The sequence below is a fragment of the Hippocampus guttulatus genome, chromosome 7 (genome assembly GCF_054856545.1).
Source record: "Hippocampus guttulatus isolate MCC_2025c chromosome 7, RoL_Hgut_1.0, whole genome shotgun sequence".
NCBI lineage: Eukaryota > Metazoa > Chordata > Actinopteri > Syngnathiformes > Syngnathidae > Hippocampus > Hippocampus guttulatus.
Window position 1 is genome coordinate 13,041,797 of NC_141267.1, and position 17,277 is coordinate 13,059,073.

Consider the following 17,277-nt stretch of genomic DNA (forward strand, 5'->3'; position numbering starts at 1 on the left):
GTGAGGCCTTAGCAACTGTGATGTCATTTTTGAGTCGACAGTTAGTGGCAAAATAGCCGCCCCCTGAGATGGAGAAAAACGGGTGGGTTTTGTTGCTCAACTCATATCCCACAAACACAATATTATTCAGAAAGCTGTGTTTAGACTAATGAGACTGAATAGAATACCGGTATATTACTGTCGAGAACATTTTTCGGTTGACTTCCCCTTTAAACTGCACAACGTTGAGCATTCACTTACTGCTTCTTGGTAGCTTGAAGGAAGCCAACCATCTCCATGGCCTGCTGCAGCCTTTCAAAGTCATGATGGAGGTCCTCCTCATCTTCAATCTTAAAGTTTTGCTACAAAAAACAGACAGAAGGTTTTTCGCAGCTTGAAAATAATGAAAAAGTTCAGTTAGTCAACTACAGTTTTATTTTAATAAGCTAACCACCAGTTCAAATGTAATTATGTGGTTGAGATGAAATTCCCTTCCTTCTACCTGCTTGAGGTAGAAGTAGTCTTCAGGTGGCAACAACTTGAATTCTTTCCTTTCCTCCTGGGAAGCGCCCAACAACAGGTAGTAAAACACGTGATAGTTCCTAAAACACAACAAAAGGTTAATTCGATGAACTAATTGCATAATGCCGAATAAGGTACATGTAAATAAGTAATCCAGAAAAGTAATGGCTCATACTTCAGTGATTTCATGATTGTTTGCTTCCCCGCAATGTCTTTTTATTCCTATCTGCTGAGATGTTATTCGCCTCATTTTTGCATTATTTATAGTGTGCGAAGATCATGTTCACTCGGCCATGTGACAAATAGTGTAGCTTGCGAGGCAACAAAGCAGGTTTAGATGTTTAACATGAAGTCAATGTCTGATGTCCAAACTTCATATGCAACTCCCAGAAGATCCCAGGAGAAACTTCCTATGTTTACAAAGAGTCCGCAAAGACCAGACAGAGGGCGTGAAAGAGGTCGAGACCCTGCATGTCCCCACCTCTCGTTCTTCTCTCTGGAGACGAGACGAGACTTCTCCAGGAGATACTTCTCTACAACAGCACTGCAAGAGAGAGAGAGTGAAATAGTGGTGAGAAAGAAGGAAAAACAATGCACATGAATCACTTAACACAAAAGGCCATCATGTGCATGTGTGTGTGAGTGTGTGCATGTGTTTTCAGGTCGTGGGAGCGTGGACTAAGAAGAAATGAGTGGAGAAACAGGAGGCGATATGAGGGGGGGTGGTTGAAACAATCAAAGGGTGAACAAAGCATAGGGTCTAATGGAAGACACACATAACAGACATGGATGGCCACAAGAGACAACTTCGGCCTTCGTCTACTTGATTGCACAGTGAGTGTGTGAGACTAAGAGGCTCCTGCAAGGGATCCAAAGAAAAAAATGAAGGTATGCTTTTAGACCAGTGCGGTCATGAGACAAGCCATTTTAATAGCAGTGCTATTTACCCACTCCATAAAGCCAACGCCAAAAAGTTGTCTGAATCAGACTTTAAAAGCTGGGGTTGTTTTTTAAGTAGCCAAGCAAAACAACTCTGATGCCAGTCCTCATGACAAACTAAGAATAGAGGTAGGGGGTCAGAGTTGGAGGAACAGATGCATACTCTGATTCGGCCATCCCCTGCGCCAAGGTGGAATGGTCTTGCACAGGCACCAGCAAGGGGGAAAAAAAAAACAACAACAGCAAAGCGTAAAATGATCTCCTCTACAGACTGTTTGAATGGCCACTGGAGATGGAGAGATAGACTGCCTTTGTTATTTGTCCAGATCCTCTGCTTGTCACTGATGGGGAGCAGAAGGTGAAAAGCACATCTGCTGCGGGTGTCCAATATGGCATTTGCTTGTCTAAGAAGATTTTTTATAGAGAGCCAGACACCAACCCTCCTGATTGGATTACAATCCATTTGAATTCAAGGAGAACAATTCAGGAGAGAGACTTTGTGCCATCCATGGAAAATGAATTGTTGGGATAGAATGCAAATTATCACTAGTTATATTGAACAACCCACAGCTGCCACCATAAACATTTTGTTGTTCTCCAGTGATGTTGGTACATTTAATGTTTTTAAATAGTTAGGCAGAATAGTCCTTGTCCAAATGAAATTAGACATGCAAAAATGGCTTTGGAGGCTGAACAGATACTGAATAGTGGGGATGGGCATACGGTCAATTTCTTAATAACTCCTTAAATTCATTCCTGCAATTTCCCTCACAGGATTATTGAAGTATGTAAAGTATATCAATCCATTAATATAAGTGTAATGCGCCTACCCTGGCTGACTATGAGGGAGAGGCTGGTCTTCCAGTCGACTGACTGGTCAGTGTGTCTGTTACTGAAGGACAATTTAGAGCTTCAAATTAAACTAACATGCATGGGTTTTTTTTTTCCTCGTCTTGATCGTGTCACCACTCTTTGCTTGTCTACAAGACCATGTGAACGAGCAAGGTGTGGGCTGACGTCTGAATGTTTTGGGGGAAAAAAAATCCATTCTTGCATGATCTTTATGTCTGTTTTTAAACATTGTAATGAGCAGCCCACTACAGATGAGGAAGTGGCATATTCAACTTTAATGGAGCTCCTTACCGGAGACAAAGAAAAAGGAAGTAAGCGGATCGTGGCCGTAAATTTATGCCCACACACGAACCCATAAGAGAGAAGAATGCACATGACCATTCAAAGAGGAAGCGATTGGGGGAAAGAAGTGATCTAAATGACAAGTTTCGGGAAAAAGGCACAGAGCATAAAAATAGCCATTTGTGATGCTAATTACTCACCCTCTTACCACTCCGGTCTCAAGGTAATTAACCTGGATGAATTTACCAAAACGGCTGGAGTTGTTATTGTGGGCTGTCTTTGCGTTTCCAAAGGCCTGAGGGAGGTAACAGAAAAATAAAATGATTTGTTCAAGGGAGTCAAGTTATTTTGACATTAATGAAGCACTGATGAATTAGTGGAAAAACCAATAATGTCAAGTACAGTCCCGGTACTTGAAACGACTCGTGTTTATAATGGGCCTGGAGACAAATTAACTGTTTATGCTACTTGCACAGGAATGGAATACCATAACTGAAAATAAGACCAAGTACAAAAACAAAATCGCAGTGAAAGAATGCCTTTGAGCAAACAATCAGCAGATCAATCTCCACCGAGCGAAGTCGTGACATTAAATCACCGTGACACCAAAGAAACTCAATAGTGCAGGGGTGACATCTAGTTTTTAAACAGCAGCTGAGACCACTGATGTGGGTGGTATCATGTTCACGGCTGTATGTGCGTGTGTCACGGGGGGGCCAAGCATCTGCAACTCATTGTCCCCTCTCTCCATCCGCCACCTTCAAAATCTTATCACTCATTTCCCTGTTCTGACTGTGGTTGTGCGCGAGCATAATAGGTCACAGTTATGATAAATGAAAGTCAGTGACACAGCTAGTCTGCGCCTGGTGTTCCACTAGCAGAGACAGTAGAGCCACCAGGCCTTACTGAGGGCCCCTCGTTTCTCACATTGATGTGTTAACAGAATAGCTCACTCTCTCTCTCTCACTCTCTGGGATTTTTTTTTTTTAATGATGCTCACATGGTTACAGATACACACACAAGTACAACAAAAGGCCACCGCAAGGGAAGTTGACTCTGTGCATGTTAAATAGGAACCACATTGTATGCTCCGAAGCAGGGGGAGGCTTAATTTGTTACAGAGGTGTCTTCTTTGGAGTCTATTGAGTAAACCGGTGACCCATTTCTCCTGCTTTAATATAACCTAGTTGCAGTTATTTTGCGTTTGTACAATCACAATCTCAAATTTTCAACCCATTTCAGTTCAAGTGAGACTACCTAGTTAGTACTTATCCACGCATTGGGCTGTTTTCTCTTTTCTCTGCCGGATTTACACTATTTGTTTCCACTGATCCAATTCTGGATTTCTTCTTAATGTGGTCCAGTTTGGCTAAGCTTCTTGGCAGTGTAACCAGAGGGGGGAAAACATGCATGGAAACTGATGCCATAATCAGTCCTTGGTCATATGTGGATAACAATCAGATATGAACCGGACATCTACCAGAGTAACCTGACCAGTGATGCCGGAGTAACGGCTGACTTAGTAACTAGTTACTCCAAAATGTGTGCCTTTTCAAGTAACGAGTAATGCGTTTCTTTTTCCAGTTAAGTTATCCCACAATGGTTCTTCTTCTAGCAGCAAAAAAATGTTCCTTTGTGAATTATCTTTGCTTCTATATGACAGCAACATCAGCATTTGAGATGGTGGCACCCTGCTAGGGTCAGCAGTGAGAAAGAAGTGACAAAAATGAAAAACACACAACACACTCTTCTCACCGCCCTCGCTAATATATTGTAATGTAAAACAAATTCATGAATCATAAAATACAGCACGTCTGAGTCTTAACAACATAGTAGTCAGTAATGTCCCCAAAACAAACCCTGCCTGCTGCCCAAAGACAGCTGGGATAGGCTCCAGCATGCCCGCGAGCCGCGTGAGGCTAAGCGGATTAGAAAACGGACGGATTGATGGATGGCAAGACAAAACGGGTGCCTATTTCATTAATAAAAATAAACGTTAGTCTTTAATGTCACTGTTAAAAATGCTCTTTTTTTTGTGAAGTGGGGTTTTCAGTACAGTATCTGCTGAATGTAACTATCCATCCATCCATTTTCCGAACCGCTTGATCCTCACTAGGGTCGCGGGGGGTGTTGGAGCCTATCCCAGCCGTCTTCGGGCAGTAGGCGGGGGACACCCTGAATCAGTTGCCAGCCAATCGCAGGGCACACAGAGACGAACAACCATCCACGCCCACACTCACACCTAGGGACAATTTAGAGCATCCAATCAGCCTGCCATGCATGTTTTTTTTGGAATGTGGGAGGAAAGCGGAGCACCCGGAGAAAACCCACGCAGGCCCGGGGAGAACATGCAAACTCCACACAGGGAGGCCGGAGCTGGAATCGAACCCGGTACCTCTGCACTGTGAAGCCGACGTGCTAACCACTGGACTACTGGGCCGCCCTGAATGTAACTATTAAAGTAATTTGTAATCCAACTTAATTCCTAAAAAAAACAAGTAATAAGTAAGGATACTAAGTTACTTTTTAAATCCAGTTAATTAGTAAAGTAACAAAGTTATTTTTTTAAGTGAAAGTGGCAACATTGAACATGACAGATTGGAAACACTCCATCATCACGAGCCTGACATCATGGAAATATGGATGATATGACATCTCAAAAAATACACACATGGTAAATCAAAACTGCAGTTTGCTCTCGGGTGCACATAGAACAAAATTAAGGAAAATTATATTAAGCAGAAGTTAGCAAACACATACCACTCTCCATAAATATTGGCACTCTTGTTTGCACATAGCAGAATAAAGCTTATTTGTATCATTTGATACAAGATAAAAGATCTTTCAGAGAGGAAATTTTCACAAGAATGTCAGTTTTAAAGGTACTGACAGAATGAGAGATATTTTGAAGTTGTAACAGAGCCATCAAAGATGGATGTAAATGTCTAAATGTCAATGCCCGGAAAATGATCCACCCACCACCAGATACAAGTGGCTAATTTGTTGTATTCCAGTATAAAAGAGGCTGCTTCTTATATACATACGGATTGCATTTGACATACTATCAACTCACTGCATCTCACCGAGCTGTTCTGACTGAGTTGCTCCCGCAAGCTTGCAGCCAAGTGCGTAAAACTCTGGGAAAGCTCAGCAAAGTGGAGGCCTCTGCACCATGGAGTGAATACTAAACATGTCACAGCATCATCACAGCAGGCGAACATGCCCGCGAGGGGGAGATATGATTGGCTCTGAGGCACAGCAGGTATGAGGAAGTGAATTGGCACATTGTCAAAAACCACATCTTCGGAGAAATACAGCGGTATTTGCATTCTTAACAAATTGGTTCTTACAGTTTATGGAAGGGGGAAACGGGAAGCAATAGTGAGAGGTTGAGAGAGACAGAACAAGGGGCCTAGAAATCTGTGTATATACAAGCACATTGTTGGTATGCATATACAAGTTTTGATGATTATGATGAAGAGATTTTGTTTTGTAAACCGGATTCGTTGGTCCCAGCTATCCAGTACATTTCCACTTGAGCACAGCCCAGATGACCCGAATGCAGGCCAACATTCCCCCACAAATAAAGTTCTTGGAATTCAAACTAGGGGACCTCTTCCACAAACCGTGTCGTTTGTAATTTGTTTTGTACAACAATCAAACAAGATTATAATCTTGGTTAAATCATTAAAATCGATCTAATGTGGTGTTGGCTAAAGATGAGCATTGAGGTTTTTAGACATTTGGATATTAGGCCTTACTACTCGTAACACTGGGGTAGTGCTGCACTCTCAAAAATGTGGCCTCAGCGGTTAAGCTTCATTTGAACAGCTCCATGAGTGCTGCCAAGGTCGTGACACTCACACCTCTCTGCAGACTGGATTTGTTCACAGCGGGGTCTGCATTGTCCCAGTGTCACGGATTCCTCCATTCACAAAACAACGGCAAGCTGTCATGGTGAAACCAGGCCAGTCCATGTGGTCACTCTTGTTTCCTTTAAGCCTAATTTGAATCGTTAACATCTTCAAATGCCTGTATAACTTAACATGCAAATAAGGCAGTATGTCAACAAATGTTCACTCCAAGCAGCTATGATGCTGAATAGCCATGGGTACAATGTTCCTTCTGAAAAACATACTTTGGTAGGGTCATATGATGTTGGCAGAGGTTTAAGGCAACCGTGTCGCTACACAGTTCCTCATGTATACTTGGGCCCTCCGTCACAGTGACATTAAACTTGCTCAACACAAAACATCTTCAGATTATCTCAACCACGGCTATGTTGTCCTTTTAATTCCAATCACAACATCAGTATCACTTAAGGTGTACGAATTAATTACATTTTTTATCTGAATCCATGTTACCGAGCCACTACATGATAAGCACGCCCTCTCAAAACTTATCATTTTACTGGAGCCAAATGATAAGGCAGTACTATTACCCCTTCAAGCAAGTCAAAGTAGATTTTTTTTTTCAGATATAATATGATCTAGCACGAACCCAGAAAGGCACAAATACGCACAAATCTGTGCAGCAGGAGAAAAACTACCTTGTGGAACAATGACGCCACTGAATGTAACAAAACCTTGGTACCATCGCAATGATCGTAATCCATGCAAAACCCAAAGCATATTTTTTTCTTTTTGTTTCTAATTGCAGAAATGAAGCTTTGACAAGACTATATTCGGTGGACTCATAGGCCACACATAAGCATTGTGTAAAATCATGAGTGGTGTGACCAATGATAAGTGCTTGGCAACTGAGCATTAGTGACAGTGAACAGTGTCACTTATCAAGATGAGCTCAGAAGAACAAAATAGGCAAGTGTACCGATACACTGCCTAATATTAGAAATATTATTAATCTTAGCTATTTTCAGCCAACGTGAACACTGCTTTGTGCGCATGCGAAGACACCTCCAATCGCACGGACAGCAAAATAATTTTGACATGACCGGCCACATTCTTTGCGAGAGCAAAAATACAAGACCGTGCATTTTAACGACTCCTGCCAGGACTTCTCCGCCCTGTGCCTTCTGTTTCCTGTGGCCAAGCGAGGCAAGGAGTGAAAGTAGATATACATGTCAGCTGTTATGGCTTTGAAAAATGTGAATGAAATTTTCAAGACCTACTTTTGGTCTTCTTGTGGTGTAGTGTTTTACCAGACTGGAGCCATTTTAAGAAGCCCCACCCATGTCTTCTTGAGTGCCACATCAATCTTGATCTTATGCTGTGGTTAAAGTACCACAAATAGGTCTTGAAGATGGCTGCAGCATGTTGCCACATGTAAGCTGTGGCTTGCATGTAGCAACTCTGTTGCTACAAGAAACAGCTTGTTCTGCACTTCACCTCAGTTCTCAATAGAGTGATTGCATTGTTTTTGTCGTTTTGAGTGTCTATGGCTTGAGTGACGTGCCAGCTAAAACTCAAAGCCGGGTTCTCCATATTTGTACTCAATGCCACCCAGCCAGCGCAATCACAGATCAGAATAAAAGGATACAACTGTAACATATACAGTAACTTAGAGATACACAATGAATCTGCAGACAGAATGGCCAGCTTCTCCTCTGCACTTCCTGAACCATACAATACAATAGTCTGGTCTATCCGCACCCCCTAAGGGTCCTGGCAAAAACTAAGGAGAACTACTGCTGTAACTTCCCATGTTGTAGCCGTTTCCTGTCAAATAAGGTTCCGGATGATAGGAACTCCCTGTGAAGTTATGTCTGAGTCTTAATCCAGGGTTGCATGAAGTAAAGATCAATTTATGATTCAGATTATTGGCAGTTCATCTTTACAGAGCAGCTGACCTGCATTTTAAGTCCAATGACATCCGAAATGTACTTCAAAGGAGTAAAAAATAGTATAAAGAAATAACAGAGAGAAATAAATAAATAAATAAATAATTGCGAACCTGGATCAACCAGTCAGACCAGTTGAAAAAGTTGTACTGTACTCACCGACTATGAGAGTCATTCATTTTTAAAGAAGCGGACGGAAGAAGGCTCTGGGGACACCATATTTATCAAAAGGAAGTGTATAAAAGTGCCTTTTGATTGTACACAATGCACAATAGATGTATCATGCATCATATTACAGAGAGTATCCGGTGTCTCATAGAGGAACTCTACGGGCTACGATGCATTTTTATACATTGCATGACTTGAAACAGTAGTGAATATATTTTTTCTCTCCAAATGATTCATCACTCCATCCTCCCATCCTCTGAATTACAGCATGTATCATCAATAGGGTCACGGGCATGCCAGAGGCTATCCCAGTTTATACTATTAAATAAATAATACACATAACAAACTGAGTGTAAAATCGAATACCAATAATACAATACGGTATGTAATATAGTAATATATTGAGTAATGTTTATCAATTAAATTAAAATTGAAAAAAAAACGTATTGTGCTTGAAAAAAGTAAATATATGTTTTAAATCAGCATCATACATACGTTTAGGAATATATAAGTTTATATCTGATTAAAATTTGCTGTTGACCAGTGGTATTAATTGCAGCACGACAACTACATCAGAATAGAAATGTGATGGTGCATGACCCTAAAATTGGATGGCTGCTTTGCAAAGTGGTTTCAGATTGAAGCCATTCAGTTCAGAAGCACAAATAATGATCTCACCACCTCAAAATGTGACCCAGGACTGTAGCGCTCCTCTACAGCCACACATTAGACACGCAGAACGCACACCTTGTTTGCATTTTCAAACACTGTCTTCGGCTCAGTATCCAGTGTAAAGAAAGTACGTTTCGGAAAATTTGGGGTTCGTTTATATCAGTTTATATCAAACCTGTTGAAAGAAACTTTCTCTCTCTTTACATCTCAATTCTAAGTTGACATATGATCGAAGCACGACTTGAGTGAAGAGGAATTGCAGGGAACATACTTTAAGTTATTACTTCCTCTGTAAATAGACTTCAAGTTCACATTAGCTGTGTTATTAATTTGCTACAAAAGCTGCTAGGTGGTGTCAAAGTCGATATTTTCCCCCGCATAAATCTCTTCTTCGTAGAGCATGTGGAAAAATGTCCAAAACACTCCACTTCTGAATGAAATGCAACTTTTGATGAAACATTGCTGCAGTTGTTCATGAGCCAGGATGATTGACAAACTGGAACCCGTTCTCTGGATCCTGTACTGACGACGCCAACAAAGCTCAATCCCGTCTCCTTGTCTCCCTCAGCAACCACAGCTCTGGACAGGACTGAAACAGACTGCATTCTGGGAATGAATGGCGGCCATGCGTTTGCCAATGGGACCAGAACTCTGCTGATGGAGGGGAAAATTCCTCCATCAGAGTGACGCACCAAGGCTTGACTTACTCTGCGGCATCTTAAAGTCGCAGCACTTTTGTGAGTGCCTTTCGAGTGCCGAGTCAAGAAGGTCAAGGGACAAAAGTCATGTGGCAAATGATGGATGACTGACATGTGCTCTTAAATGACTTTAGAGCCCCCCGCTCCCCAGTGTATTTACTTCTTTTCTACTGCAGAGCAATCCACTTAACTTACATTTACAGCTCTGGGCTAATGTTTTCTTTCAACAGTTTTGTACTTCCACATTCCACACATGGCTTTTCTGGATGAAAGGAGTATTTTTAGCCCGGTTACTGCGCAATATAAAACTGAAAATATGTGGCGATTTACTTTCAGATTAGCACTAAGAGCATTTCGAGAACCACAATTGTGAAAACCATCACACTGATTGAAATAAAATAATGTAGAATTGAATGTATATCGAATCAAAAGAGGGATTGGGTCTTTTGAGTCCCACCTGTCCTTAGACATAGCACTTCATTTTTTTGTTCTTGTTTTTTTAAATCTACAACGGTGCTTCTAAAATAAACTTTCATTCGATCACTGGGCTCACAGGAAGCTCAAAATATATTGTGACCATTCAGATGCACAAACCACTGTTTGTAGCACAAGAGTCAATAAATACAGTACAGTACTGCAAAGTCTAATTGCTGTAATGCTAAACCATGACTACTTTGTGAGAGGGATGGAAATGCTGAAAATTATGACAAATTCTTCTACCATTAACAGTGTCTGAGACTGTTTATTTTTCCCGGGAGGAAAAAAAAAATAAAGGCCACATATTGTTAGCCAAGTAGATTAAACTAAATAACAATACAAGGGCATTTACTGACAGTTCCATTTTGTAAAAGCGGAGACAGATGTCTACAAATGTCTTCTTGCATTACAGATTCAGTAAGAAGTTGTTCATTTCATTCATACAGAAATAAAGGACAGAATCGTGTGAGGGGTTAAAAAAGAAATATTCCTGGTTTTTTTGTTGTTTTTTTTTTTTTTTGCTGCATTGGGAGACCATAGTCTGTATGGTAAAGCTTTTATACTCCACGGCAATGATCATATGTCCGTCCTGCCTGGAGCTGCAGCCTGAAAAGACATTTCCTTTCTTCTCTTTCATGGGAATTTTCTAACCATCTAACTAAATAGAATTATAATACCGTTAAACAATCTAAAACACAAGTAGTCTTATAACTGCTTAGGTTTTTGCCTGCAATAGAAGTGTGACTCTTGAGGAAGCATCATCATTGATAATAAATGAATAAGAGCGAGGTAATTCCCATATGATTCAAGCCAGTGGTGGGTTTGGATAAGGTTTCCTTACAGTTGATGAGGCAAACAGACGAGTAGATCTGGCCTGATCTTACCTGCTTACCCAGCACAGCCACATTTTATTCTTTCTCTACCTACTCTTAGCGAGTGAAGCATTCACACCAAAGAATCGAGTACAAGCCAAAGTAGCAAAGAGATTAACGTTCCCAATGGAAATTGCGCAGCCACTGTTGCATTCAGACACCTGCAATCATTGGCAAAATTCTCTTACCTCCAGGACTGGTCCTGCACCAAGTATAGTCCTCTCCACACCACTGGCATAGCCTTTCTGGCTGAGTGCAGTCAAACAGTGGATGAGAAAGTTGGTACTTTGAGTCTTGCCTGAGCCGCTCTCCCCAGAGATGACAATACACTGGTTGACCTTCTTCCTGAGCATCGCATAGTAAGCCACATCCGCAATGGCAAAGATGTGCGGCTCCAGTTTGCCCAGCTGGTGGTTTTCATACAGTTTAACATACTTTGGGTTGTAAATTGGCAGAAACTTGAAGGGGTTGATGGCAATAAGTATGCTGCCTGCATAAGTGTAGATCTTTTTCTTGTAGAAGCGTGTGCGCAGATTGTTTAGAATGCTGTCCTCGTTGAGTTTTGGGAGGTTGCAAAGGTCCGCAAAGTCATCCTGCGGCGGTGGAAGGAAGCCCCTGGCGGCAAGCCGCTGTGCCTCCTGCTCTTTTGACAGGGGCGGGAGGTGGACATAATGAATAGAGCCGTCATTGTTCCTCTCCTGGATCAAGAACAGAAAAAGTCGCATTCAATTTTCATAACTTCCGTGCAATATTTATCAGAAACAATTTGTCATGTAGATAGATGAAAAGAAGAACAGTTAAAAGGTTTTCAGAATAACTAATGAGTCGATTACTTATTAATCATGGAGATTTATCTTGATTGTGCCAGGAAGCCAGGCAAAATGGACTGCGCTAATCTGTTACAAGCATGAACTTAATTGATTAGTTTGGACTGACTGCCTCCCGGCTATCATTTTGAACCCGCCCCCCCAAAAAACCCCATATATTTATCTCCTTAGCATTTCTCGAAGAGACAGGTTTTCATCAAAATGTATTCAAATGATCATTATTCATTGTTTGTACTAGAGCTACGTATGAATTGGTGGCAACTCAAAGTGGGGTAGCGATTGCCAAAGAGTATTTCCTAATTTGAGTCAGACACACACATCACAAATGCACAGGTGTCGTGTAACACCCCGCTATATTTGAGAACAAAACACAGAAGCGTTTCCATGTGTATGGGAATATTTCGCTGGCTATTGAGCATTAAATTGAATTGTTATGCAGTCAATGAAGAGTAGTTCAACACCTTTGTCTTTGTTATTCCATTGCTTGCCTCCAACCGCCATAATAGGAGACAAAGGGAGTTAGAGGACACAAAAAATACTGTACACTGGTTAACTTAGCGCTAGCTAGTAGCTTATACGACAAACAGATGGAATTAAAACGGGTCCAAAAGAATTATCGCTTCAGAAAACGGATGATGCATGGTTGGAAGAACATCCTGCTGTTTGGCAGTGTAAAGTGGGGAATCCTGGTGTACCGGTAAGTAAGTCTCTTAAAATCAAGGCTGATGATGTGTTGCCGTTAGCACATACGTACACTCGATACGTTTTCAAAAATGTGAATTTGAAGCTTGGCAGAGCGCTTTGGACAACATATGTTGTACAGTAGATAAAGCACTATAACATTGCACTTCATTTCCTACTTGAGGTACAAATCCAGCCCTAGTTTACACTATCCAAAATAGAAGACGCAAGCACCAATACATTGAATAGTTAAGAGCCATGCATTGAAATTGCCGAAGTTTGTGCAACAAATCAGTGATTTTCTTGTGAATACAAGAGAGTATGAGCACTACTACTTAAGAGACCTGGAGTAAGAAGTAAAAGCCAAGGCTCTGCGGGTGCTGCTCCTGAGCTTTCCGAGGCCACAGTAAGAACCTCTGCACCGGAAGATCTCCAGCCTCCAGCACCCACTCTTCCCCTCCACTTTCCTTCACCTCTGCCAGCACATACAGGCGGCCAGGGTCCAGTCCCAGTGCCACGGCCGCATCCGAGATCACAGAAGCTGCCGTTGCATCCTTCTGCACTCTGATGAGTTGAGGGAAAATAATAATAAATCACTGGTGTCTAAGGAATGACTGATACCATTTTTGGAACACTGCAACCATCGCACCTCAGGTTGCAGCAGGTGGATGACTCAGCAGCAAGCCGTGGGTAGATCTGGAGCAGGTATGAGCGTCCGTTGTGATCGTTGGTGCTCGTCAGCAGACCTCCTCCCCCCCTTACTCCACCTACACTCGCCACGGCGGCACCGCCATCTCTGACACTCATCCTGAGTCAGGGGGTTTTGCCTCAGCATGCCGCAGCCACCGCCTCCTTCTCACACAATACCTGGAAGAAAATAAATCACACTTTGATGAATGACAAATTTCATAGTTAGTTTCACACTTGAATAGTGTCATTTGTAGTAGCAGATCTGTGACATGAATGAGAGAGAAAAGAATTCCCTAATGCCAAAAAGACGTTAAGTATTTTCAAAAAAGGGTTGGCAATGTGACTTTTTATGACAGAACCAGCAAGTGGGATATATCGATAAACATGCAGCTATTCCCTTACTGTGACTTTAAAGATATTTTGGTCATTTTTAATTTGATTAAGGGAATCGGACACAAGCAGCCGAAATGAGTTTTCTCCGCAGGGTGTCCGGGCTCTCCCTTAGAGATAAGGTGAGAAGCTCGGTCATCCGGGAGGGGCTCAGAGTCGAGCCGCTTCTCCTCCACATCGAGAGGAGCCAGATGAGGTGGCTTGGGCATCTGATTCGGATGCCTCCTGAACACCTCCCTGGTGAGGTGTTCCGGGCATGTCCCACCGGGAGGAGACCCCGAGGAAGACCCAGGACACGCTGGAGTGACTATGTCACCCAGCTGGCCTGGGAACGCCTCGGGATCCCCCGGGGAGAGCTGGAAGAAGTAGCTAGGGAGAGGGAAGTCTGGGCTTCCCTGCTAAAGCTGTTGCCCCCGCGACCCGGCCCCGGATAAGCGGTAGAAGATGGATGGATGGATGGATGGAATCGGACATCTGCGATTGGCTGGCAACCGGTTCAAGGTGCCTACTGCCCGAAGACGGCTAGGATAGGCTCCAGCACCCCCCGTGACACTTGTGAGGATAAGCGGATCGGAAAATGGATGCCTGGATGCATGGATAGATGGAATCGGACATCGTTTCATGGTTTCTTACTTACCAACCACTGATACTAAAATTAAGCCTGACTTTTCATTTAGGAACTTCTGGTAGGTGTCAATGAAACCGGGATGATTGCCCAAACATAATGGCTGTTGAAATAAAAGTTTCAAGACAGTGAAATATGTATTGCAGCTAGTTGTAGGACAAAATTATGCAATACTAGAGCATGGGAGACCATTTTAATGTGAAATCATTGTAGTGGCACAATCTCAAACCGCAATACTTGCTTCCATGCAACAGGTGAGTTCAGCAACTTTGCTGCACCAGCAGAAGTAACTGAGGTTAAATTGTCATCTACAATCTGTATTTTTAGCATCTTGCAAAAAACGGGCAATGTAAACTGTACTTGACCCGATGAGTCTTCAAGCAAAATGATTACTTCTATTAAATGAAGTAATGGTAAGTTTGTTTTGTCAGAAACGTTAATAGTTAACAATAATTGATCCACGAAGCCTTGGTCATATAAACTATGTGCCTTGTCCTGGTGCACGATCAGAAACTGTTTACATTGCCCGTTTTTTGCAAGATGCTAAAAATACAAATTGTAGATGACAATTTAACCTCAGTTACTTCTGCTGATGCAGCAAAGTTGCTGAACTCACCTCTTGCATGGAAGCAAGCCTGATACAGAAACAGCACACAAGCGAAACCACAAATGGTGTAATGACAGCACTTGACAAGACACTGGGACTGCTTTAAAACTAGGTGGTCGGATGAAAAATGAAGCCTAATTTCACCACAGGTCTTATTACTAATTCAGCAGATTCTGCCAACATTAAACAATGACTAAAAAATTCTATTTGCTCAGTTTGGTCGAAAAGCAGATTTCGGTCGTAATCCGAGGCGAAAAAATCTCAAATTTTTTGGCCGAAAACCAATGTGGTCAGACAACAGAGACGTTTGAAAACCGAGGCTTGACTGTACTATGCTCCAATCAATTGGGCACAGTTTGCAATTTGCCAATTTCCGTGGAAAAGAACACAATCAGCACACCCAACCAGTAACTGAATCATAATACAGTCAAAGCTGACTGAAACCAGCAGGGGCACTGTGATTAAATCATTTTCTCATGATGTTCCACATGCCTCCATTAGTCTAAACACGACATTCTGATTAATATTGCATTTGTGGAATATGAGTGGGAACAGTAATATCCACCTGTTTTTGTCCATCTCATTGGGCGACCATTTTGCCACTTGCTGTCAACTAAAAATAACATTACTGTTTGTCCATTTGTCAACTATACCGTGTATAGTTCAAGAACCATACCACGAGGCCAAATTTATCATGACAGCAGCTGAGAAGAGCCCTGTGATGTATCGTGTAGCATGGCCCTGTATTAATAATGAATGCTTGGTAAACTGTAAGCCACCCTTGGGGAAACAGGAAGCTGCTTTCAATCACAACCCTGCACGGTATAGCAGACAGACCGTGCTCCTTTAGTAACCTGAGATCCATCCTGTAAGCACAAGGGCTGATAGTTTATCACTTTTCTCATTCAAGGAGAGATTGTTTATTTTGTCAACCTGAAAAACAAGCCATGTTATAGACCAAGATAGGACATGCATAAAAGGAACAAGGCAAACAGGATCTTGGAGTCAAAAACTTTCTAATGATTGATCACAATCTTGCTGGTGTTTAGAAAAAAATTCCAGATAGGCTAAGCAGCTGTTTGGATCATTGTTGTATATGAACTACAAGAGTTGCTTGATGCAGGGAAATATACATATTTTAGGCTATTCCTCCAACCTGTAGTTTATACATGATGTGCAGTGTTTCAATCATAATAATGATTGAAACTCTTATTCAGTCTTGTTGGATGTTTTAAGAGCACATTTCCAAGAAGTTTGTTTTGTTTTGGTCTTGGACATTAGATCCAAAACAGAACTTCACGGTCATAGGCGTTTGCATTTTTTCCAGGCCACAGTAAGCTTTTTTTAAAATAATAAGGCACGCAATGCTGCAGAGACCACAAAAGACAGCATAAGCATTATCCTCCATTATGAGGTCAAACTGGTTTGAATGTGTCACTTTTACTTCAAGCTGCTCACTCGCTTAGAATCCAAAAAGGCAAAGATGAATCTACAGAGTACAATACCCTGCAAATTGTATAATTAAGAATCTGACTTACCTTTGAGAAAAAAATTCTCAAAAGGTGCACACATCTCCATGGCTCGGAGCACCTCAACATCCCTCATCACTTTTCACATTAATGATTACCTTTGTCATTGTTTTTACTCCATGAAGACCTCGCACAGTATACATCTCTCTCATTCTTCCGTTTTTATTTCAAGTACTGCAGTTAATTTTAACCCTACGCATCACGCTAAAGAAGAGTATTAAAATGTATTTGTTCATTTTAATGAAATGGGACGCTCTCTCTCTGAACATTTGGAACATTTAGCATTGCATTGACTGACTCCACAGCACCTCTGCTGTTTACTGCCAAGCATTGCACACCACCTTAAGTATAATAGTAAATAGCTTTCATCACTCAGCCAATGCTACGTGAATTTACGGTCACGCGTATTCAGCCAATCACATACGCAACCAGCAGGCAGCCGTGTTGTTTGAACAGCCACGGAAATAATAGCTCCGTTGTTGACAAGACACACTAAGCATTTGCCAAACAAGGATACGAGTTGTTGAGCTATTTTTGCAAAGCGATTACATATAAAGGCAATATAGCTTGAGTAGATAGCGGTGTAGGGCTGAAAAGCTACACCGGAGCCAAACGGTTTTGAGAATGTGCTTACCACGACACATACACGCATACATTTTGCACCGAC

General features: G+C 41.9%; 1 protein-coding gene across 8 annotated transcripts in view; it reads right to left on the minus strand.

Moving 5' to 3' along the window:
- The window catches only part of myo9bl (myosin IXb-like), a 53,811-nt gene that overhangs the window by 22,212 nt on the left and 14,322 nt on the right, over nt 1-17,277 (minus strand). For all 8 annotated transcript variants that reach the window (XM_086115104.1, XM_086115101.1, XM_086115100.1 and 5 more), the window contains exons 2-8: nt 13,419-13,636; nt 13,114-13,333; nt 11,450-11,959; nt 2,775-2,869; nt 983-1,045; nt 482-581; nt 241-341 (exon numbers count right to left, since the gene is read on the minus strand). In XM_086115104.1, the coding sequence (XP_085971230.1) occupies nt 241-341; nt 482-581; nt 983-1,045; nt 2,775-2,869; nt 11,450-11,959; nt 13,114-13,333; nt 13,419-13,576 (1,247 nt within the window). In that variant the 5' untranslated portion in view covers nt 13,577-13,636. The remainder of the gene's footprint in view (nt 1-240; nt 342-481; nt 582-982; nt 1,046-2,774; nt 2,870-11,449; nt 11,960-13,113; nt 13,334-13,418; nt 13,637-17,277) is intronic.